General features: G+C 34.6%; 1 protein-coding gene across 1 annotated transcript in view; it reads right to left on the bottom strand.

The window, feature by feature from the left end:
- TTC7B (tetratricopeptide repeat domain 7B) overlaps positions 1-26,330 on the bottom strand; it is a 134,118-nt gene that overhangs the window by 26,644 nt on the left and 81,144 nt on the right. The window contains exons 16-19 of the mRNA XM_032189229.1: positions 22,950-23,066; positions 18,768-18,865; positions 7,375-7,515; positions 669-871 (exon numbers count right to left, since the gene is read on the bottom strand). Coding sequence (XP_032045120.1) covers positions 669-871; positions 7,375-7,515; positions 18,768-18,865; positions 22,950-23,066 — 559 coding nt within the window. The remainder of the gene's footprint in view (positions 1-668; positions 872-7,374; positions 7,516-18,767; positions 18,866-22,949; positions 23,067-26,330) is intronic.

Genomic DNA, 26,330 nt, shown 5'->3' with positions numbered 1-26,330 from the left:
GGGCAGAAGAAGCTGACTGCTGCTGTTCTACTTTGCTCTATCCTAAAGAAAAGAACACCAGAATGAGAAAGAAATTTTCCAGTATAGTAAGGACAGTATATATAAAATATGTGTGTGTGTATAATTATATAAAAATATGTATACATTTATTTACTGGGGAAGGCACCTTTGTTATTAGAGCTCCACATTTCTTCGAGGGCAAAACTGATTATCTGTCTTCCAAAAATCAAAGAAAACACATAGCATTAATTAATAGGTATTAACAAGTAATTAATCAATGTGCAGAATTCCGCTTTCAGTCAGGAATTAGTTATTAGAATGACTGATATTTCATCTAGACTACGGTATCTAACTCTTCTCCTGCCACGATCCACCTTTATTTCCCAATGGCTCTGAGTATTAGGCAGATGTGAATAAATTATTTTCCTGAATTCTGTTAGGATTGAAATACTTATTGCCTCCAGATCCTTTTCATGCCCAACAGGCAGAGAAGAGAATAAAAAGCCACAAAAGATTGTTTTCAAATGTACCTAGCTAATAAGAAAATGGATCCAAGAGAAATCTAAAACTCATAAGCTATGGAGCAGCCATACAAGTTCTTTAAGATTGCAGAATCCAGTACCACAAATTGCAATGAAATAATTCATTAACATGGACTCAAGACTTACCAGCCTCTGCATGCTTTTCACATGTGTAGGACTAATAGATAAGGCCTCTTCATACCAGCGTTTGGCTTCATCAATATTTCCACGAAGTTCAGCCACCTGACCTCTCATGTAGAGAACATAGTGTGACATCGGAAAGAGATTAGCTGCTTCCTGGGTACACGCTGTGGCCTCAGCAGGCTTCCCAATCCCTATGTACACTTCAGCTGTGGAAGGAAAGAGTGAGAACCAATGAATCCTGTATCATTGTACCATGAGCAGATGTTTTAACAAGCTCTCTGTGTTTGCATATTGTTTCAATCCAGGTAAAGGTCATTTTCCTCAAGAAACGTTACAGCTTAGGAGAAACTATTGCATAAATTATTTTAAATGGCTGCTTTAAACAGCAGAAAACTCTTTACAGTTTCTTTTAAACTCTCTGGTTATTTTTAACCAACGTCTGTGATGTTTTATCTTATTTTTAAACATGAGTATTCCAGTGCTATTTAAGAACAGCAAGCCCAACACAAAGCAGCAGAGATCCTTACAGTAGGTAAGAACTAATTACAGACTTTTCTGCTTCTGTACAGCACTCAGCAAGAAGTAGCAATTCCTCCAATTACCAATTACCAATGGTTACATGTCAAGTCTGGTTCAAAGTTTCCTGTTTCAAAGCAAAATCCTTTTTTAAAAAAATACAACGTAGTTGATGAGAAATGTTTCCTAGTTAAGTTTTCAGAACATGTGAAATGCTTCTTCAACACTCTGATTTGACAGAACTTGGTTCATATCGCCAAGTTTTAATTTTCTAAGACATCCTCCAGAAGCCATCTAAGAACATTTAATTTTGTAGCTTTAAAAAAAGGTACAATCAGTTCTCATGAAAGCATTGAGTAGCCTGAAAACTGTCTAAATCACACTGACTACAGGAAAAAAAAAAAAAAAAAAAAAAAAAAAGGTTAATTCAGTAAGTAATTAACAACTAACAATGGAAAAAGTATTTGCCTTCAAGCAGCTCTTACAGCACTCTTCAACACTGCACATTTCACTACCCTGCTGAATTACGATAATCTCTTGCTAAAAGAGTGGGAGGAGAGGAGTAAAGAGATTAAATGCAAGGAAAAGGATACTGTAGTTTCTGGGTTGAGGTGTACATTTCTTTTACCTTAGTATAGATCCCAGAAAAATTGAGCCTTAAAATTGTATAATTGCATTCTATTGGATCACACTGCACAAAAAGAAGTCTTAAAGATTAAGGTTTAAATCAAAATGCTTCATCAGAACAGCAAAGCAACCTACCCCTCTTCAGGTCATGCTTCTCTCATTGTTGAGTACAGAGCACCCACCTTGCTTAAAAGGCTCTGAGATAAGGATCTCACACCAGAGCAGTGGATTTTGAATTGTACCTAAACTCTGAACGGGATCCATGTTGAGTGCCTTTAAAAGAGCTTTCCTAAGAGATAATCATATCAAGCAGTCTTGATAATATCTATAACCAGCCAACTTCAGTACACCAGAGTATGTAAATCTTAACCTACTTATATTTCTTGCTATTATTAGTGTATATATATATAAATATACACCTTGTTATTATTTAATATTCATAATCATGACTTTTTTTTTCCCCCTTTTGAGACCTGATCCTACTGATGGGAGATGAAACATTTTTACCAGATGAACATTCTTTTTTTGCTGCTTGGATGACTCAGTGACTTCACAGAACACATTCCACCTAGCATAAATAGTATGCTCATGAGGACATACAGATTAATGCAGTATATTTTCACAAGCAAGCTAATAAAATGCTTTTTGATAGAAAAATCTCACCCTCTCTGAAGAACTAACAAATAAAATTACAGATCCAGCAACAGAATAACCTCACCTACTCAGAGATAGCAATATATAACTGAAGAATAGCAAGCCTGGTAAATAGTAAAGGTATAAAATTTTGAAATCAAAACATAAAGTTGGAAGAAATTAAGTACTTCTAGAATTCTACTTTTCTACTGTTGGTAGACTCAAAAAAAAAAAAAAAAAAAAGGAAGTTTTAGCCAGAGCTTTAGAGCCAGGCATGCAGAAGAAAATGTGAGTTGTACTAGGAGTTCAGTGTTTTTTGTTTGTTTGTTTTTGTTTGCTTTGGTTTTGTTTGTTTGCTTTAACCCGTAAAATATTTTGGGAAAGCTTTAGGTACTTCATTTTTGAGTGCTTTTCTGAAATCTACACGGTCAGTATTACTATGAGAGAAACAAGATTTTGGAGAGAATAAAATACACTGTATTATTTTAGTGCTAACCATTTGAGCTCTCCTTGTTTTATTGTTTCTTCTCCAGCATCATCAGACTTGAAACATTTTAAAATAGACATTCCAAAGTTGTTTAAAAAACAGTCAGGAAAAGTATCATTTATCCAGCTTGTCAGTGATTGAAGACAGGAAAAAAAAAAAAAACAAACAACAAAAAAAAAAAAAAAAACAAAAACAAAAAACAAACAACACCTATTCAACACCATCCTGAGAGGCTAGTACATTTATGAAATGTACTCATACTAAACTGATGCTTTCAACTGTAACCTAAGTAGAAGGAAGCAGAAGCATATCATGATGCATACATAAAGACCTACCTACTAGATCAGGCTGTAAAAGGTATTAACTAAAAGCTATAAAAATCAGCAAATAACATGCAGAAATTAATCACTTACTCAAGTAATTTTTATCTGCTACCACAGTAATTCTAGACTGAAGAATATGCACAGTTTGACTAATTTAACAGGCCGCAGTTGAAATTCTGTACTCCTTGAGGGGATGCAAGTATGGTAGCAATTTGGGTTTTTAACAGTAGCCATTAGAGGTTACAACACTATTTATAAAGGTACACTTGCTTTACTGTAACAAATATTAGATTTTGCTTATTAATTGTGGCAGAGTAATTTGACAGTTATTAATGGTCCTTTCTAAAAGGTAAATGAACAATTAATTCTTTTCTGTATAAAGGTACTTGAAATTATGCTATATACAGTGTACTTTTTCTAGACAATATCTTAATTCTAGAGAAGTTTGGAAAAACTATGGAAGATTTAATAGAAAGGGGAACTTCTGGCTAGATGGTAAGCATAAGAGTTAATTCAAGAAATTTCTGAAATTGGAGAAGAGCTGTTCATTCTGAGATAATTTCATCTGATATATTCAAGGCAAAGGACATGCCTTAAAAAAGTACTGCCTTAGAGCAAAACTAAATTTGATTAAAATATAAATTACTTCAAACTCAGGAAAAAAAAAAAAAAAAAGAAAGTTAAATTCCAACGTGGTAAATTCAAGGACAGTAGTTATAGAAAACTGACAAATACCAGATGACTGTTGGAAAATTTCAGAGAGGGCCATCAGTTCGATGAGAAACCAAGTGCCAAGGCTGGTGTTCACTTCTCAGTGTCTCCACTCAGAAAACACCCCAGCTCAAACCCTTCCGTGCTTGTGCTTGTATTTTATTGTCAAATCAATCCACTTTTCAGTCAAACTCTATAGCAGTAGCTATGACTAGCAAAACAGAGTCCAGTTTTGAGGTATGTGTCAAGTGACCGTCACAGCCACTGATCATTTAAGGATGGATTTGTTTTTTAATAGCATCACTGGGGGATGTACTAATCACAAAAGAGTTTTTTTTGTTTGTTTGTTTGTTTGTTTTCTATATTTAAAATAAGCCTGAGTTCCCATCTTTACATTTTACAAATAAAAGGCTGGAAGAGTTCATTAGTAAACAAGATGAAAAATTAAAATTACGGTCTAAAAAGTCAAATTCTTTAGACTAAATGCCACACTCATTTACTCTAATGATACCTGTAGTGACAGTGTATATTAATAAAGAAAAAATATTTTCTATACTTCCCACATGATATGTATTAATTTGGGTAAATAAATTCCACTAAATTTAGCATATATTAAGCATTTATTCTCATAATTTCTTCATGCTTCTATAATCTAACATTCTCAATTTTTGTATTTTAATGTTTAAAGCACATTAAAGATACATATTTCTTTTCCCCCTCTAAGCAGTAATACACTGCACAACCATACAGAGGGTCAAACAGTTAATGTGGCACGAGTCTCAAAAAGGAAGCAATTTCCCAATGGTAAGCCTTCATTTTTATTTAAAGAACATGCTGCAAGTTACATGTTAAGTAATTTCATGGCTGTTTTCTATGCGAGTATCTCATACGTATTGATAAAAATACCTTTATATCTGTTTTGTATCATATTTCATAGAGTAAACGTTAATTTGGAATATTCCTAAAGGGAAAAAAAAAAAAAAAAAAAAAAAAAACCACAAACAAACAAGCAAACAAAAAAAACCTTTTTCAAAGCTCAGGGCATTTCCTGTAGCAGGACAGGTAGCTGAACAGTTAGAACAGGATGCCTGAACACTTAAGTGCAGCACAAGTTACCAGCCCAAAGTATTACGAACAGAAACATACAAAAAAAGGAGAGGAAGTAAGCTTCACATTGCTGTACTTTCTCTGAAGATTGACAGCAGCCGTCTCTCATCTCTTGTTGTATTTCTTTCATTGCTCCCCATTACACAAAGCTCCCCATTACACAAAGTGTCAGGGCACTCTTTATATGTCGTGTTCTTCCCCTGGATCTTTAACATTTTAGTTTGCTCTCCACACCACTTCTTTCCCAGTTCCCACATGCTTCCTCCTGCTGGGACAAGAACATGGCCTGCAGGCAGTGCTCACACAGAAATCGTTAAGAGGTGAAAGTAGAGTGTGCAGCAGACTGCAGCAGCAGAAGACTGAGGTGGATGCAAGTTGTGGACTACAAAGGACTCAGAGAAGAGTGTCTGGACTGCTCCTTTGTGGAGAAAACAGTAGCAGCCACTTGCATGGACAGAATAAACTGTCACAGAAAGATGAGAAATTACAGCATTGCAGATGCTAGGAGCTTCTGTAAATGGCCATCTGTGATGGTTTATAAATATTTACAGTCAGTGATACCATGTTGCAAGGCAGGTGACTGCACCATGCTTTGGTGAGCCTTGCTTTGTTCTCCTCTCTGTTGTTGTAGAAGAACCTTCCCACCCCCACATGAGATCAGTTATCAATCACCATCATTGTTCTTTTCCATCTCCTGTTGTTTTTTTCCCCCCTCTGAAACATAAATTAGTATCCGAGAGCCATTGTTCCATAATGGCCTTCACACAACAGAACTGTTAATGCAAAACAGGTAAATTAAAATGCTAAGAAATACAGCTCTGAATGTGGATTATAAACAACAAGATTTCCTAGTAACAGTAATTCCTTGGTGATTTGAACTCCAACACCTTGCAAAAATAAGATACAGCTCTTTCCAAATGACAGCTTTGTAACACATACACTACATGAAATGTGTCTTGGGAAAAATTTACACAAGGTTACCATATAGAATAAACACAAATTGATCATGTCTATACAATATAGGCTGAGTATAATGAAAAACAGGTATGTCACTGAAAAATGTTCAGGCCTAAGAGCAGACCAAGGCAGAACAATTGCTAATTGATTTCTAAATAACGCCTTTCTGATGCAAGTATTATTTCAAAGGATACATTTATAACTGTAAAAATACACTGGATCATCATTTTCTGATTAAGATTTTGTAGGACTGTCACTTGTGATATTGACTTAGCATTTAGCTTGAGGCTGGAAGTAGCATAATAATTACTAAATCCACTCAAGATCACTCCGCATTTAGAAAAATGATACTGGGTGTTTCACATCAGTGAAGCTAGGTGGAAAAGAGCTAAACAGCTCATCACTACCTTTTTTATTTTTTTTCTGTGCAGAGTTAATTATTCTCAATAATAAAGCTTTTCTAGTTACAGCAACACCACTGAAAATCCTTACAAACATCATCTTCCACCCAATAGAATCAAGGTAACTACATTTTCAAATACTACAAAATTCAAGATACTTCAGAGACTAAGTTGATGAGATGAGACTTTGGGCCAACTACATTTCTTTCTTTACCACAAATTATCTTTGGTTTTCAAACAGCCTTTCTACAAGGGGCACTCACAAAAACCCAGTTTTCATCAAGAAGGAAGGAATCATGCATACTGTGTGTACGGTACTGTTTTGTACACGTACCTTTATCAGTCAAATGGGTATTACCAAACAATAGGAGTAGCTTTAGCTATTTTTTATCCACAACAGAAATTTTATATGTAATAGAAATACAGGAAGAAGACCACAGAAACATGTGTCCCCATTCGTATGTAAAAGGAGTGCATTTTAAATACATACCCCTATTTCAAAGTTATGGGAAAAACTCACCAATACTTTTTTTTCCAGCAAGCTATCATACATTCTATGTCATTATGAAAAACTTACATGCATTTGGTGTTAAGATTTGTTGTCAACATTTTAAAGAGAAGTTAAAAAAAAAAAAAGTAAATATTTCTTAAGAATGTATGCAATATGTTCTTAATATGAATAATGGCTTTCATAATATTTAAGTTTGATCTTCTGACAAGAAAATGCAATCCTGGTAGACAATGAAATAGCAGAAATGATTCACATCATCATTTCCTAGATTAAGACAATATCAATTTTTTTTTTTAATGAAGCAAAATGATAAATTTTGAGTTTATCTTCAGGTATGTGATAACAGCTCCTGAAATCTAAAACAGATTTTTGCAAGTCTGTAAGCTAGCAATAAAAGGGATGGCAGAGAACAAGAAATATTTTACTTTCACAGTACCTGCATGAAGCCATATTTGAGCTAGAGTCATCCAAGGATGCAGGGGACCTTGTTTAGGGGCACTGCTTTGCAGAGATGAAGCAACTTCAGACAGCGCTTGTTCTACTCTAGAAGCTGCTATTGACGTCGCGTGGACTGAACCTGTACAAGTAATTAAAAAAAAATACTAATCAGAAAAAGAATAAAGGACATACTTATTGCATAAAACAGTTAGTCATAAGCCTTTTCTTAACAAATTTTACCTAAAACTCCTCTAGATTTAACTTAAACATACCGTTTTTTTTTAAATGTCAGATTAATTTTCCCTGTTACAGAAACTTGTATACTGGTCTGAAAGTCTCTATACTAAAACTACACTGAACACTGGAAACTGTACATGATACATTTTTGGATTGCTGCTATGAATACTCTGTTAAACTCGACATCTTGTGTGGCAAACGTACGATCCAAAAAAAGGTTTGTGATGGTGTCGTACACTGTAATCTTCAGTTTGCTGCATGCACTTTGATGTTAGTAATTGCTATGTCTTTCCACAGAGTGCAATTAGATGACTATTTTAAGACTAATAATAGCGTTTTTAAAAAAGAGCTAAAATATACAACATGATCCCATCACAGATACACAGTTAAACTGCATTGAATGTAAACCTTAGCTAATCAAGAAGGCTGAATTAAAATGCCTTGTGGAAAAAAAATCTATTGCATGAAGAACAATCCCAAAGTTGCCTTGAATAATTCTCTTCATATTAAGCATTTACGAGTGAGATTAGAATATCATGAGCAAATACTACCTTTTTCAAACTACCAGATGTGAAAAAGCTTCTATGACAAGAGAATACCTAATGACAACTGTACTTTGCATATTCAGGTTACTGACAGTGTCTTTAGTCTTGATTTACTTATTTTTTAAATCAAGACTACTTATATTTTAATAGACACTCTTGGTCATCTAAGCTTCAATGTACCTCTTGTTGTATTTATAATTACAAATTACAAAATCTCATTCTGACCATGTCTGATTAATAAATAATGGAAGTAAAATATTTCATATTGGATCAGATGTATCCTAAGCCCAGCTCCACACTGTAATGGCCAACAACAGCAGGTACCTTAGAAGAAAGTATTGAGTCCCGGACAGGTTGAACCATATCCCACAAGTTCATCATTAACAGTTAAGCAATAAATAAAACCTTCACTCTCAATCTCAGAGATTTTCTAAGATTTTTAATGAGAAGGGGTTTCTCAAACAAAACACGCGTTCTTAAGTATGACAAGATAAATCAGCAGACTAGAAATGTAGAAGGAATTCCTACTACACAGACCAGTGGAAGAGGAAGTTTGTCTGAAAGCAAGCAGCACGTTTCCCTGAACTGATAGAAACAGAGGAAAAGCAGCACAGGACTTTGTCATCAGCATTTCTTAGGTCATTTTGAACAAGGAATTGCCCTAAGGTTCTGAAATGGCCGCTGGCTATGGAGTTTGCTTTCCTCTGCTGGTTGAAGAAAGAGCATACACTTCAGCCTGCATCAGAGCTGAACAGTCACTCAAGTTTCTGTGTATCTTTAAGACTTCCAATGAAAAGTAAAAAAGAAGTCTAAGCAAGAAGCATGTGGAGCATATTTGCAGAAAATTACCAGCAAACGGTATCACAAATAAGCTCTAGTCACCAGTAACCTTGCCTGACCTCCCTTTCTGTAAATGCACGTCACTGCAGCCTGTCACTTGTTACACTTCCAGTGCAAGTAACAGCAAAGAACCTCCTCAGCTCTCCAGCAGAAATTCTAAGGTGCAATTCACTGACACACAGGATTTCATCTAATCCCTTCCTTCTGAAAAGGAACTATCCCATTTAGAATTAAAAAAAGACTATTTTCTATAATTTAAAGCATGGACCCTGGCTGCTAACCAGGCCGCGAGTTATTTCACGTAGAAAGTGCGCTACTAGGTTTTAAGTCTCCAGTACTTAATCATAAAATGTACATGGTAATATATTATTAAAACTTGTTGTACATCAATTTCTATATATAAAGAACTAGTGTGATAAAATTTCTACAAGCAGCAGTGCCATGAAAGCATTACCACCTACACTCAAGTTAAAACAGGGTGGATACTAAGTGTTTTCTATGGTAATCTACTCCTATCCGGGACTTTCTGGAAGAATAAAAAGATAGTGTTTTTAATTAAAAAATATATATTTCTAGAAGATTTATTTCACAAAGTGCTATTATTAAAGTGGCTTATTAGGACAAGGGGTTATGGCTTTAAACTAAAAGAGGATAGGTTTAGATTAGACATAAGGAGGAAATTCTTCACTCGGAGGGCTGTGAGGCACTGCTCAGGTTGCCCAGAGAAGCTGTGGGTGCCCCATCTCTGGAGGTGCTCAAGGCCAGGCTGGATGGGGCTCTGGACAACCTGGTCTGGTAGGAGGTGTCCCTGCCCATGGCAGGGGGGTTTGAACTAGGGGCATCTTTAAGGTTCCTTCCAACCCAAGCAGTTCTATGATTAAAATTGCTTGTATTTCCTTTAGGAAAAAAAATATTCCTTAAGGTATTTCAGCAATTAGTTCTCCAAAGAAAAAACAGACGTATATACAACAAAGTATTAGTCTTCAAGTGTCGCTATTTCAACCAAGCTACTAAAAAAAAATATCCTCTTATCTTTCTTTATATTAATATAGCTGATATAAAAGTGTAGTATAAGTTCCTCATGAACCTTAATCTAAAATTCAACACAAGCCAAGTAACTTAACTGTTTTAGAAACTCAGATTACAGATTATTCACTATATCATCTAAATTTTGGCTGCTTCTAAACAACATCCCAAGTAAATGGTTTCTTTGAGTTTAAATTTGAAGACCAAATTTTAAGCATAATACAAAGAAACTTGGTGTAATATTTCCCAGAGGTGTTCAGAAATTCTAGCCATTGAAATCCTTCACACTTCAGTCTTATTTAAAAGCATGGAAAACTTAAGGATGTTGAACAGCACAAGAGCACCAATATTTGTGGGGTTTTGTTTTGTTTCTTTAAAAACCCTTCTTGGCAGCGGCTGTTATGAGCGATCAGAAACATGACTACATGGTTTCCAAAAGGAGGAGGGATGACCTCCAGTAGAGCCTTGCATGTCTAATCAGCACTACCACTACATCTTTTATCACAATTTCGCATCTTTACTATTATTTACTTCTTTATTAATAAAATGGCAGCAGTCTTCTTTACAGTGCCAAATTCATTCAGGAATCTTTCAGGTACACTGCACTCATACTGATAGCTCTAACCCATAAACTCCTGAATACTTCTTTAGCTTTGACACAATGAGCTGCCACCTGACTATTTCTGGCAATTTGTGTTAAAACACAGTGAGTAAGCTTTATTTTTATATGCAAGTAAAGATCATTTAAAGAAGTCTCCTGTGTGCTAAAAGCTTCTTCTGACCTCTCTACACATTCTACTTAACCCTGTTCTAAGCCCAGGGGCCTCAGACTGCGATCTTTATAATTACATTGTAGTTGTGTAATTTATACTAATTTCAACAATAAGCAGTTAAGACGCACAATGGTTTGTGAGGGTAGAGTGAATCTTAAAGTTTGCTTGAGGCCTCACAGCCCTTACGCTGCCAGCTATTTATATGCTGGCTCCCTGTTGGTTTTGTCATAAGATCTGTTCTCTCTTCCCAGCCTTACCTGTACTTTTCTTATTTTAGTCTGTGTTCAGTAGCCCTGAGACAATCACCAACAAATCTTCACTACAATTGCTACAATTCACTCAGATGTAGCTTCCTTTAAATGCTCAATAGAGCAATAGGAATTCCTTGATTGCAACTTTACCATATCTTAGATGCTATACAAATATTCTTGCTCTTCCCGAGAATTTCTAGACCTGCTACTATAGTGTGACACTTAAGAATAAAGAAAAAAAAAGTCCTTCAAAATACCAAGGCAAAAAAGAGTGTTTCTTTTAGGATGCAAAAGGATGAGGTCTGGAAAAAGAAGATATATAGCCAAAATCATCCCAGCTACTCATTTCCATTTATTCAGTTTTGCCTTAAGGCTTGTTTATACTAAATGGTATGACTGTGAAATGGGGACTGTCTTTGCAAAATCTTGCATATATTATTTAAATTACCTATTGACTAAGATTTGGAAGCACAACTGCATTGCACACGACAAAGTATAACAAAACGCCTTAATTTTTCCTAACAAAATGTTTCTAAACAAAAAAGTTTCCTATAACAACATCTGTCCAGAATTTACAGAGCGTTTCCACGCATCATAGTAACGTAGTATCTGCAACAACCTGTGGTTATGTCAATGCTTCAATTCAATAATCTAACCAGAATACCTACCAAAAGGCTTATATAAACACAATTTAACCAAGAGGAAACGTAGTCTCACACAGAAACCTTTACTTTCTAAGTCATACCTACAGTTCAACTTCTGTGAACAACAAAGTGTTCAATTTACTTCTCTTCAGATTTTTCTTAACACAAATATTACAAGAAAGTCTGCATGAAATCAATCTTTTAAATACCATCCATAAGTTACCCCATGGAAATAGACGGCATGTCATGACTTTTTCAGTCCTTTCCTTGGACATTGCCCAAAAAAATCTTAACAATGTTGCCTTAGGGGCAGGGACTAACTAAGACATGGACTCTTATCAGCACTTGGAGAAAAATAAAAACCAATTTGCCTCACATTTTCCTTCTGAAAATGGGTAAAAAAAACCCTGGACCGACATCCTTCAAGAAACAGGTTCATATCACCTGACAAAAAACACCATAAAAGGATTTTTTATTTATACTACAAAAAAGAGTGTATTATAAAACAGTTTCATAATTTATGTAAAGAAAAAATGCTTTAAAAGCAATGCTCATGCAGGAGTGAAGAGGAAACAAACCCATGGCGTTTAACTTTATATTCACACAAAGCTGCCAGTAAGAACATTAGTGGTGCAACATACAGAGAACTGTGCTAAAAAAAAAAAAAAAAAAAAAAGGCAAACACGTGATAGAAAGAGGCAGTAACTTCTACAGGACTAATGCATCACTGGTATGATGCATTTGATACGATAGGCAGATTTCATCAAAATTAACATTATTTTGTATCAAATTTATTAGGTGTTTGAGACACCTTTCGTAATCAAAAATTAGAAAGATACCTTATCTTTTGGTACTGTTATGCATGGAGATTTTAGTAGTCATGTACAGCCAACATCATTTAGAATATTTTCTCCACTTTCTGAAAAACATTTTCCATGCTTAGTCACCATCAAACATGCTGTTTTCCATTTCTTCTTATTTTTCAATGAGAAACAAATTCAAAATTTGCTATTCAAGGCCAAATGCACAACTTTATAATGTAACTGGTTAGAGAGAAAGAATGTTGTTTTGAATCCTGGTTAAAGCAGCAATTAGCTTTATTGATCTATATTTTTCATTTTCTTTTATTTAGCTTGTTGGCATCATTTCATTATTTTGAAGTGTACTCTTAAGAGATTTATTCTACGTGTAAAATTTGTACCACAAGAGAAAGTAGTTTATTTCAACTCATGACAGAAGTTGCAACGTTACCTTCTAGACCAATATACTCCTTAGGAACAGCAGTGGCATAAAATCTCCTATAATACAACATACTGGCAGCTGGCCATTAGGTTATACAAAACCTTCCTAATATATCTTTATTTGCAGCCCTGTAGAAATGAATACTGCCTCTTTAATTATTAAATGCAAGTGTTAGTTGAGTGCATTCAGATCTTGTAAGATTACAGACCTTAGGGTGAATGGGCAAAGAGCATCAGCCTTGCTTTACACACTATCAAGCTTCAACTACTGATGAACAAAACATGTACATTTTGTGGTAAAGGAAAAGGTGATTTAAGTCCTTAGGAAATTAATGGAACTTTACAGTGAATACTACTTACAAACTGAAAAGGGGGAGTAAAAACCATGAAAGTAAGCATCTGATGGATTGCCTTTGAACAAATCAAACCATAAATTAAAATCCAAACTAAGAAAGAGAAAAAAATAGATAAATAGAAAACAAGAACTCCAAGAAAGCCAGAGGTTTTCTGATAATCTTCCAACCATAAATCAGGTTTCCAAAGGATAAAGATTTTAAATAAGGAGATCACTGTTTACAATAGATATTGTCATAGAGCCTTTGCTACACCTCTAAGATCACGATCCTGTTCATTAAATTGTAAATCAAGTCAAATAAAGTCAAAAAGTCTTTTGTTCTTTCACCAGAAAAAAAAAAAAAAAGAAAAAAAAGAAAAAAAAAGAGAGGAAACATGAGATTTTCATACCTGTTAACTATACCAGAAAGCTATAAGCATCTAGACAAACTTCTACTTATTCAAAAATAGAGAGCTTTGACTTTCATAAATTATTTACACTGTACAAAGGACTCCAGTATCTGTGTGAGTTTTTTTTCATCCTTCCACTACTGCTCATCTATATGTTGGAAGCTCCTTTCCCTAAGAATACAGCAGTTTTTATCTGAAATGGAAGACTTGGGCTTTACATAATGGAATTTGTGCTTGGACTTATACATTCTTTTCATGTGCCTTCACTGTTGAACGAGGTCTTATTCTCTTGTAGGCCTGCAAAGAACAAGCAATTTAACGCTGGCTGGCATGTACACTTTAAAGAGTAGGCCTGAGTAGTACTCTTTAAAGGGTTAGCAAGTTCAACTCAACAACTCTCAAAGGGGGTAATAGCAATTAACTAACTATTCAAATGCCTCAAGAAGAAAGTCAAGTTTCAGCTAGTTAAACTTCTGTAGGACACATTTCCTGAAGTCTAAAGGAAGTGCTCTCCAGAATTTTCAGTTGTAGGCTTATATATGAGCTAGTGTTTTCAAAACTCATGTCTTATCTAGGCTACTTTAATGAGTGAATTTTGGTAATACTCAAAGATTCATTCTATAGATTTTGTTAAGAATTAGTATCTTTGACACAATGCCAGTTAAAGTTTAGTGTCAACAGTGAATTTTCTAAGACTAGATTATAGTAAATGCAGTAACAATTACAGTGCTACACCCAAGACTGTGAATGAAGGACAATTTATCAAACAAAAAAAGAGTTAAAATGAAGTATCTAAAAAAGTAACTTGATTTTACCCTGCCACCTGAACTATTCTGGCAGCATTACTATGTAGCTTGCATGCAAGCATGGAAATTGATTCTGCAGCATGTTTAAACTGGCATTATTTCAATTAACAGAATGACTCCTGATCTGGAATAGCAAAATGCTGATTTTCACTACTTTATTGCCTTTGAATCATTTCAATATATCTGCCATATTAAAGCATACATCGATATTTAATGCGATTTTTCCCCCATATGAAGTTTCAGGGAATGTTTTGTATGCAATTAGCTAAAAAGGCTTTTAAATCAAGGATCTAGACACTAAAATTACATCATTAAAAACTAAGATAAGAAGGAAATCCTGTGGAAAGGACAGTCTTGTTAGGCAAAACATGCCAGCAATGGAAATAATTACAGCCATAAATGCTACAGTGCAGCAGAGGACAATAGCCTACTTTAAAAAACACCTATCGTTTTCTGTAACAATCATGAGAACAGAATATTAAATCTGTCTGTAACTTTACATCGTTTGGGATCAATAAAACACTCTATCCTAAACAAACTCTTAAAACCCATTCAGAATTTAATGAAATACATTTGAAAGGCCAGATTTCACGGACATTGTGCTGAAGCTTAAATTGTTTTAAACACGGTTTATCAGTTATGAAGATTATCAGAAAAACACAGTACAAACACGCCCATCAGGAAGAGAAAACCAATTTACAGCGAGAAGGTGAACAGGGCTCAGGAACTTGGTCACAGTATGGAGAGGCTGCATGGGGCCAGACAAAGGTATCTGATTTAGGATGAGGAAGATGAGAAGATACAAACACTTGGAGAGGAGACTCTGTTCTTGAGAGAGAAGATGAGGAAGTATCAGAGGCTAAAAAGCGAAAGAAAGAGAATGATAAGGGTGTGGGGGGATGGGAAAGGAACAGATCCAAGAACAGGGTTTAATGGAGTCATGGATGCCAAAAAATGCAAAGCGTTTATTTCCCCATTCAGTAAGATGAAAATGGCTTCCATATAAAATAAATAGCACTTCTGAAAGCAGTGTAAAAAAATATGCTGTATTCATATGTACTCCTCTTCTGTAATAAACTTGTTTCAAAAAGAAATTAAAGATTAACTTTTCCCTGTGTTCTAATGTATGAGTTTATAAAATATATTTAGGAGGAAATAAAGACCAAAACTCAGCTACCAATCTTACTTCCTATGACAAACTAAGTGGACTGAAACCACTACACAATAGATTGAATAATCTGATTTTAAAAAGTTTGAGTGCAACTTACCTTAACCAAAATAGTCAACTGAAGCCTCAAGTGATTTGCATATGCTTATCTAACTTTGCAAAGGAAATGAATCTGTCTCCCTGTAAGATTTTACTTCAGTGAATGTTTCATAAACCCTTTTTTTTCCCCCTCCATATTCAGCAGTACATACAAATATGGGTACATGCCACTCATGGCAAACCAGCTGAAACAGAAGGCAAGCTCAGAGTAGGTTTGCCACAGTTCTTGACTAGGACATTGGATTTCTTACAAGGCTAGACTGGTAATTCCAGAATACATGCTTTTTATACTCCAAAGATTACAAAAATTTAAGCTTGCATCATTTAATCATTTCTGATTATTTTATTGGATTGGTAAAAGCTATATATAAACACTGTGGCTTTTTTTTTTTTTTTTTTGAAGATCTTTTTGTTTTAGTTTCAACTTTTGCTAAATTGATATACCTAAATAAATATATTTTTTTTAATATACATCTTTTACACCCATCACTGTTATTTGAATTTTAAAATCCTTTAATTTTTCTTTTGCAAGTACGGAAGACTTCAGATTTAATTTTAGCTCTCATTTCTTGTTACTCTGATTGATCAAACACAGTAACCAGCAAAAAAAAAAACAGTAACCATCGTTTCCACAGGTGGCAAGCAATTCAGGTAGTGGAATGTTTTCATGTGTGCATGTGTATACACATATGTAAGTTAATACATATGGTAGCATTATACTGTCTAAAGGGCAGCAAACATTTATGTCCTAAAAGGATTTTCCCCAATACTTTTTCCTTATATCCTCATTAAAATACTGTAAATGCCGAATTTGTTTTGGATTTCTTAAGACTGAGGATAAACAGAACCTCAGAATGAGCTCTCTCGGCCAATAGAGGTCTAACAACTTGACCATCTGTTAGTTCTATCATTTTTGCACACTTTTTTTTTTTGAGAGTCTACCTAGAGTTTTCTCACTCAAACACTATGCCTAGCTTGACTTCTGTTCTTACAGTAACATAACCTTTTAATTTCTGCAGTATTTTTATATACTATTCTGGAAGAAGAATTTTGGACAAAACTTTATATGGAGTTTTTACATTTACACTACTGTACAGATACAGTAGGTAACAAATCCACAGTCCTTACCAGAATTCAAGTATTTGAATTGCAAGAAGGTTTCTTCCACTAAAATTAAAAATTAAAACCACAAAAACAAACAAACAAGAACAAAACAACAAAAGAGACCCTCTCCAACCTACCCTACATAATTACCTTTTATAAGAAAAATAAATGAAAAAGGACCCCATACTTTTAATTTCCCATCTCATCCTCTTTGACAGTAGAAATGAGCTCTAACAACACAGGTAAGATTCAGGAAACAGAGACAAACAGGATCTTTTTTTTTAAAAAAAAAAAAAAAAAAAAAGACTTTTTGTAAAGATCCTGTTTTCCAAGTGAGATATTGGCTACAGGGCTTGAATCTGGGGCGAGTTCTTGAGAAGCTCACTGTTTTGGATAAAGGTTCATCTTTACTTAAAAGCTTTGAGAAATATACAGTCTTTAAAAAGCACCAACTCATTATGCTTTGAAGCATGGCAGATATAGAATAGGACACCATGAAGGAGCAGATCAAGAACTTTGTCCCCATGGAAAACATACAAACAAAAAACCAACATGCTCCGTAACACTCCCCCTACATGCCTCTTTTGGAAGGCATAAAATAATTTAACTAGATTTTGAAGGTTTCATATAGATACCTCCTTCAAATGAAACAGTGAGCTAGACTAGAACAACGAACTACTACAATATTTTGTGTTATCTTATACATTCTAAATACAAGAGCACAAGAACTCAAAATTCTACTATGGGGCAAAGCAGGCTGAACTATGCCATATTTCAGACCACGTCATACTGCAATTCTTTTAAATCAGGTGACCTGAACACTGAAATCAAAACTGTTTGCCATGATACCAAGCACAGAACTCTTTCTTCTTATATGATTCCAAAATCTAATAAACACTAGCTTCAATTTCAACTTCCAGAAATTAAGTAACTAAAATGGATTTTTCTCTACTGTACAATTCTGATGTAATCAAAAATATATTATACTTTTCAGTGGATCTTAGTTTATGGGTCAGTTAGTCTAATTCATAGGCTCACAAGCTTCCCCATAAGTTTTTCCTATCCAAATGTGATTAAACAGAAATTGACATGTGAAGGGTGTCAAGAAAAGCATGTGACAGTTTTGAGATAAATCCCAGGAAAGAAAAAAAAGTCAATATATAGAATGTAGACAACACACTCTAAAAGGTTTTTGGAACTACAGTTGTCACAATAATTCTTTGTGTTTTTCAGAGAATCCATGGCTCACCTGCTTTTTTCTTTAAGGCATATCAATTTGTATTGTGATAATAGAATATATTAACATGTACAAATAACATATTGTAAATATTTATTGATGCCTTACCTTTTATGTAGTGCACCTGTGCAGCACAATTTTTGCAGTATATATGATTTGTAATAAATAGATTTTCCTTACAATCTCAAAGCTATGTCTATAGTAATCCAGCCCACTTATTCAATTGTATTTTAATATATGTTTTAAAGATCTTGATGAATTTAATTAGTAATGATTTCTTGAGCATTTTTGAGATTAAAGTTTTTTTAAATTTTTTCTGATATTTTTTAAAAACAAAATATGTGCAAATACTTAACGGACAAAAAAGCATAGCACTTTGGAAAACAGACTAGTAAAGCACAGTACTTTTTAGCCTTTACATAAGAACCAAGCTATACCGCCAAGCTCAGCAAGATTCAGACCACAGATATTTTAATTTACAGAATATTGTCTGCAAGTACTTCATAAATAAATTAAAAAAAGAATCTTATATTGCAAAATTTCCACTCCATATGACAAAGAAAACATTCTCAGGATATAGGATTTAATTTTGCAAAATAAAACAATTAACTAATAAAAAAAATCTAGCTATTGTAACTCCATTTTACTAATTTTATTGTTCAAATTCTGTTCTTACCTGTTTCAGGATCACTGAAATCTGGTAATGTAATTGTATTAAGCTGTCGTCTATCAGCAATAGCTCTGTCTAACAGGCTGCTCCCACGTCCAGAATCACTGTAATGAAGTATAGAAATTGTAAGCTATTAAGATATAAAATTATATACTGAGATACAAGTTGCATGCTGCCCTCCTCCCACATAGGTTCTTGCTATAAAGGTTCTTGCTATGAACAAATTTAGTACCAAGCATTGCTAACCACTCACAGTACATTAAGTCAGCTGCACTAAAACAAAATTAAGCTGAGCAAACCTAAATCCGTATTTACTTCAGCAACTCTGTTTTCATAATTAATACAAACAACACAGGTATATAATGTTTTGATTTATAACTAACAACATTACAAAAAGGCTTAATTGTACCTTAAATTTTTACGTAAGATGAGTTACTGCTCTTGTCGTTACCTGAGATGGCAGATGTGAGTTTGAAAATCCACATTTTTCCAATACTAAAGAGCAACACCAAACTCAAGATACCTAAATTTAGGTAAAGATTTTATAAAAACATCCCACATAAAAAGACAGCAATTTTATCCCTAGAGTTTTGGGTGGTGTAATTTTTTTTGTTTGTTTTAATAATCACATTAACAATCTAATGCCGAATTTGATCCTAATAACGCAGTAGGAGAATTTTGAACAGTTAGAATAGATCAGATGCCTAAGCACTTTGCAGGGGTTTTCCCTGATCTCTCATGGCGACAAATGCACTCAATTCCCACTGTAGTTGTAACTCACTTTTTGCCACTCGGGCTTCTTGCTGATATACTTGCTGGAAAACTAATTGGTCCTAGAGCTATGGTTAAAGATTCAGCAGAAGAAAAGGGACTGAATGGTTAATACAGTAACTTCGTTCTCATGACTATAAAACTGGTACTATTCACTATCAACAAATACTTTAAAAAATTACATAAAAATAATTCACCAACTTTTTAAGTTTAAGCCAATTAGGTTGTTAGCCCAACTTAGCAAAGTGCAAACCGTAGTTTGATTCTCATATTCCACCACAGAGAAAAAAAAATAAAAAATTCCTCGCTTAAAATAAAGCCGGAGAGACTTTAATCTAAACTGCAAGACTGGAACTTAATACATTTTTACAGTTGCCCTAATTTTCAATCGCCTCCTTCCAAATTTGAACCCAGAGAACAGCAAGAAGCCTTTCAGCAACTCTTAATAGTTGCACTTCAAAAACCAGTGAAACGACTTCCTCTATTTGTACAGCTGTTACTAAAATGATATAAATAAAGTTTTACATTACCATAAAATTATTGCAGGACCAATTTCCTTACAAAACGATGCCATTATAGAAATCCACAGGAAACAGAAGGGGACTTTCTGAGACACACACTATCAGCTATACTTGTTACATCAGTTGGTGCATATTTTCTGTATTAATTACTTCCTCAATCCACAAGCAATGACATGCCAAATGTTGCTGACAAGGAGAGCCAGGCTTAACATAAGTATCTTTTAAGCACATCACTGGTATCTTGGTTTGCTCTGTTTTGCTAATGCAAACTAAGAACTGGAAAAGAATTGAACTATTTTCTAACATACTTCAAGAAGCAAGCTGAATAGAAACATGGTTGATATAATCACTCCATAGACCTTCCAAAGCCTTGCATCTCAGAATATTTTTTTGTTTTAAAATTAAAAAATTAAAGAGAAAAAAATGACTAAAGACAATTAAAAAAAAAAAATAAATCAGCTGAACAAAGGAAAGACAGAGTGTTGCATTTAACACTTACACTTGGTGGTGTATCTAGCTATTCATAATTTATTTTCATTAGTAAAAGATTATTGAGAACACTGAAACTAAGTTTATTCCACAAAATCTGATTAACTTGAAGAAAAAATATTTAACATCAAACAGCTTATTGGAAAAGTGAATTCTTATCTCATTGGGAAAATGATGTATCAAAATTAGTTTTGAGTCTTAACTGGAATAGGAAAACATGTTTCAAATAAGCATGAAGGGTATTCAAATCTTTGAAAACCAGTGTTCTAAAAAGTTTCAAATGATTAAAACCCTTTTTTTTTTTTTTTTATTGCCCTAAAGAACGACAAGAAAATTCTTCAATTGTTTTCAGTGCAAAAACTGTTGTCAAACAGTGCTTTTCAACAAAAAACATGTGTTAAAATTACAGAGGTTGGAAAACCTGAGTATTCACAACAATCTTTTATTATTATTCTTCATTACATTTTGAGTGCAATCGTATGAACAGAACTTCCCAGTCACATTTCATGTTAGAGTGATAATTGTTATGCCAGTCAGACGGATTTGGATTATGATGATACAAAGTGAAAATATTCAGCCCTTACATTTCACATGGACCATCCAAAGGAAGACTACAGTTTGGTATAACTCAAAATGTGATTCATGAAACCACTCTCTTTCCATCACAGCACTTATTCATGGTCCTTTCCATTCCATCCACAATTTAATTTTAATTTCATCATAAACCAGAACTTCAAGAAAAATTTTAAGTGTCAAGATAAAAAAAAAATAGTAAAAATTGAAAATTGAATCAGATGCAAAGTAATCCTTGTTAATTTTTTCACTCAGATGTTTTTGAAGAAAAATGGAGACATGATCATTAGCAAACGTTGCTGTGAAAATCTTGCTCTTTGTCAGCTTCTGTAACCAATACTTATGTCTGAAGGAAGCATTGCCTAATGTGTCCTTAATGTGGTACAGTAGCTCTTAGCACAACAACAAAGTAATGACAAGCCATGACAAGGCCTGCTATGTGTAAGATGGAAGGTGAAAAGTTGCGTGGAATACACACAAAGCCACGCACAAATTAAGCTTACATAGAAATTTAACTATCCTGCACAGCAGAGCCTTCTGATAGAGTTCTTAACCCCACTCCACACCCCTCACTAGCTCCTTTCCCACAAACTCAACCAACTGGAGAAAAAAATCTAAAAAATCCCACCCAGTAGGTTAGAAGATAAATTCTTTCCTAGGTCCTTGCTGCTAGCTTCTGTGACTTGGAATTGCAAAAAAAAAGTCAGCTCAAAGCTTTCCGGTTGCTCATGTACTTGCTCCCTGTCATCTCCAAGTCCTGCTCCCTACTCCATAGTGCAGCACCAGCGTCACTATGACAGAGCTATGACTGACTCAGGTAGGGACCTCCCAGGCTCTTCCTCCAAACTTTTCTGTTCTAAACTGCTTACTAGCTTCCCAATGTAATTTTCCCTTTCTGGTCCTAAGTTTCCAACTCTCCCAACCTTCTTAGAGATGCATGTTATTACATAACTGAGCTCAAACAAAGTGAGACCAAAAACTGGACAGATAATGTTCATCACACTTCTATATCCGATACCATCTGGTACAGATATCTTCTGCACCACCTCCTGTCCAGAAACTACCAACCCCTCCAACGACCTGATGGCAGGTAATTCTGCTTTTACCTGGTAATTCTACGGTGCTTGATAAACATGTTGTACAGCTACCAGCATGGATATCTGCAAAGCTAAATTAGTGGCTTTCCTGTTTATTTCATAGGTGATCCAAATATATGTGGCAAAGGAAAATACATGTGTCTTTTGGAAACCCAAAGAGGACTCAACTTATCCAAATACCTGCTAGGCCCTTTGAAGAACCTAACTAGCTTCATAACCTAAATAGTTTCACACCTTCCTTTAAAAGAAGACACGTTGATTTTCCAAGCATGTCATAGTTTTCCATGTGACCTCCACTATTTCTATAGTCTTAATTAATGTCTAGCCCTCTTTCACTCTATTTAGCATAAGTCCTTGAACTAAATTTCTTCTACTATAGCAATCTCTCTACTAGACAAAAAGATATAAAAAAAATTCTGTAACCAAGATCAGGAGGAAAACCAAAACAATATCAGCACGTCAAGCCACATCAAGGACAATGGCAGAGTTACACAATATCCGCAATCAGTTCTCACCACAGTTTATTAACTTTGATGCAACTTACTTCACAGAACTCTAGGTGGTTCCTCCTTATCTGTCAAGTATTATCTTTGCAGTTCCAGCTCCCCAGATTTCCAGAGGATTAGTTTGTTCATTCAAAATACCAAACCACGTAAAATCAGGACTAATATTGACCTGGGATGCTACAGAGCAAGGCATTAATGAATCCCACATTCCAGAATTCTACAGCATCTTACCTTGGGTTAGTGAGATTATAGCAGGACTTCCAGATCTGTAGCATGTGTTTACAAGTAAGGAGTGCTTCATCTGGGCCTCTGCACAAGGATTCCAATTTGACTTTTGTAAACAGTAATCTGGTGAAAAGGGAAATAAAATTAGGAAAAAGACAACAGATTCTGATTATTAAAAAAAAAAAAAAAAATGCCCAATATCTAACCGGAGAAATAACAATTTCAAAGCTGGTGTTAATTTAAATATTTGTTTTATGAAGTAATGACAATACAGTCAAATACCTAATATCATCAGAACAATAGTGATTTTCACAAAATGGCCTTTTCAACTGGATAGAAACAGTGGTTTATGGGAATTTATTTATTTATTACACTTATAGAAGACGACTTAGCTTAGTGAAATTAGCAGAACTGTTACAGTCTTTTATATGTACATGTTGTTTGGTTTAATGATGGCTTTATTAAGGGAAATCTTTACCACTTTTATGAGAAAGGAAAGTGTTTTCCATAAATTGGCTCACATGATAGTTGTCTAATCTTAACTGAGAAAGAAAACAAGTCAGTATTGATACATGCTACTTGCAAATAATATAAACTTCTTTACCGTCAAATCCTATTATAGGAAATGGAAGAGGCTATACTGAAAAAGATACCACTAGATGAGATAGATATATGGGAGGTCATCAGCATTAGTAATGTTAAGAAGAAAATGTTGCTTCATGCTACTTTATGTTGCTGCCAACAGGCACTGAAATTGACATTTGACTTGAATTTTGAACAGTCTGAACATTTCAAAGTGATAACCTAAAGAAATCACATCAGTCATAATGTACGCAACAGACTTCCTTAAAGGGAGCAAACATGTTTTCTGGAAGCCACTATAAATTAATTCTGATTTCAATGATATTTCTAATGGCAGCAACACAAAGTACATAACCTCAGAAGGTGATGACTGTGTATTCCCTTATATAAGCTATAAACTAATGTATCAGTAGAAAGTTCTCCACAAAGATTAAATCAGGCACACACCTTCCTGGACAATTAAAGAATATAAGTGCAATAGAACAACAAAGGAACAACACTAGTATGCATATTTACAGAAGTCAGAACATTTGTGAACAGATAATACACTAGAAAAACACAAATTTAAAGGTAATTTTAGTACGTTTTAAGATTAAAGAGCACAAAGCAGGAGGAGAGGATACAAATAAAATTGTTAGTCTACTTTCCATTTTTAAACCCAGGTGTACTTCGGCATTTTACTCCAGTACAACCTTAATTATCCTAAGTGAAAATTTTATATGATTGGTCATATGGTTTGTGTGGGAAGACTGAGAAGGGTGTAGAGGGTGGGCATGTGTGAAAGCTCAGAACTTTCTTATCCCAAATACAAACTTTGAGGCTGCTAATAGTAACCACAAACTGCCAGAGCGTTTTCTCAAGAATAAGAAGTGACAGCAAGCACCTCAGCAAGCTGCAGTTGCTAAAGCTATAGTGTTGCACTGAACGTCCTTTCCAGAAACTACACAGCATATAAATCTGAAAAAGAATCACACTACCTTAATTCTACAATGTGTGTGTTGGTGGGATTGAGAAAGAAATAAAATGCAGGTCACTGAATTAGTTTAAGAGAACAAGCACCCATGGATAAGCAAGGTAAATAAGGCCATACAGAGCATCACCGGGTATTTTCTAGGAATGTAGAACAGAGAAATGAGTCATATTAGTATAGGTTTGTTCTTACTAGTAAACTGGATTTAAGTATATGGGGACCTATACAGGTCACTTAAAGTCATATTCCATATGAGTGTGCTCCTCTGTAGACATTAGTTTAACTGTGACTATGGCACTGGAAGAAAAAATTTCTACATCTGTCCACCGTTTTACTCAAGAGAGTAGAGACAAGTAACATCCTCCTCCCCTCAGACTACTGCATCTATTCTACCTTTAACATTCCCTCTCCCCTAAATCCAACCCCAAAATAGCAAGACCTAGGAATCAAAACCCAAACCCCAAAATAAGAGAAATCTACTTCATAAAATCCATTTCTTGTTTCTCTTTACGTAGAAACAAGGGAGCCCTTTTTACAGATTGAAGAGCCTATAGAAGGGTTTTCTGATTGTTTGTTTTATCTAGTGATTTTAAAGCATTTTACAAAAGGCACGGCTCTTAAGTTCATTAGCACCAAATTTACAAGTCATTATAGAAAAAATTTAATTGTAATACGTGCCTTGGTTCACTCTATCTGTAAACTGTATATATAACGTAACACTAACAGCCTTCAAGCATTTAAGACTTCCAGGAATACTGTAGTAAAGAGAAGGCAGGGGGTCAGCAAACCACTAAGACTAAGCATGCAGCAGCTAAAAGAAAAATTTAGTGGGAGATGGAAAAGGATTTGATTAAGAAATTACTTAAATACACATGCAAGAAACAGCAACAGTCTGCGCAAGAAAAGTTTAAGAACTTGGACTACTAGGAGGATTCAAGGGAAAGATAGCAGAAAAGAAATATACAAGCAAGAATTAAAGCAGCACATCTGAATTTGATGTTTTTTATGCAATTGGAACACATGCAACAACATAATCTCTGTTCCTGATGCATTATAGCAATAGAGGGGCCTGCATGACTGCAGGTTTCCTAAAACAGAAACAGTAAACTGAAAGTAATAAAGGCTAGAAAACTGTATCTAATGAAAAAAAAAAAAAAAAAAGCATACAAAAAGTACTCTGGTGTGGTATTATCTACAGACTAAAGCAAAAATAATATTTCGAATAGAAAAAAGTTGTACCTGTAAAGCCACAGAGAGCAGTTTCTCTGAGAAATATTTTGACTATAAATCACAGAATAACTAAGACATTTCAGAATAGTCAAAAGGCATGTTAATAGAAAAGTGAAGAACTGCCAACTAAACATTTACTTAACAAATGGGGGAAGGAAGGGAAGAAAGAATCAGAGTCATTCAGTTTGGAAAAGCAGAAGGCACGCCATGTGATGAACAGGTCTCTCAAAGTTAATTCTTCCAAGTTCCCCTGAAACATTACTGGAAGTATGAGTCAGTAACAAAATAAACAAGTAGCTCAGGGGCAAGTAGTATCAGGAAGGTTTACAAAGCCATGAGGGGTACATCATCTGAAAAAGGATTTTTTTTTGTAAGGCCAACTTACAAAAGCATCTGTGGAAATCACTCTTCTGGAACACTGCCTGCATTACTGACACAGCTATAAGCTTAAAAAAGACAGTCCTAATAATTTTCACATCCATTTTTAATATGCCATTAAAACTGAGAGATAGGATGATGAAAATCAAGCTGTACGTTTTATAAGAGTATGAAGTCATCTAGTTCTGTCTGTTTTTAAGAATCTGATGTTTAAATTACTGGCACAC

The sequence above is a fragment of the Aythya fuligula genome, chromosome 5 (genome assembly GCF_009819795.1).
Source record: "Aythya fuligula isolate bAytFul2 chromosome 5, bAytFul2.pri, whole genome shotgun sequence".
Taxonomy (NCBI): domain Eukaryota; kingdom Metazoa; phylum Chordata; class Aves; order Anseriformes; family Anatidae; genus Aythya; species Aythya fuligula.
The sequence above is the reverse complement of the archived record's forward strand: the minus strand, read 5'-3'. Positions and strand labels throughout refer to the sequence as shown.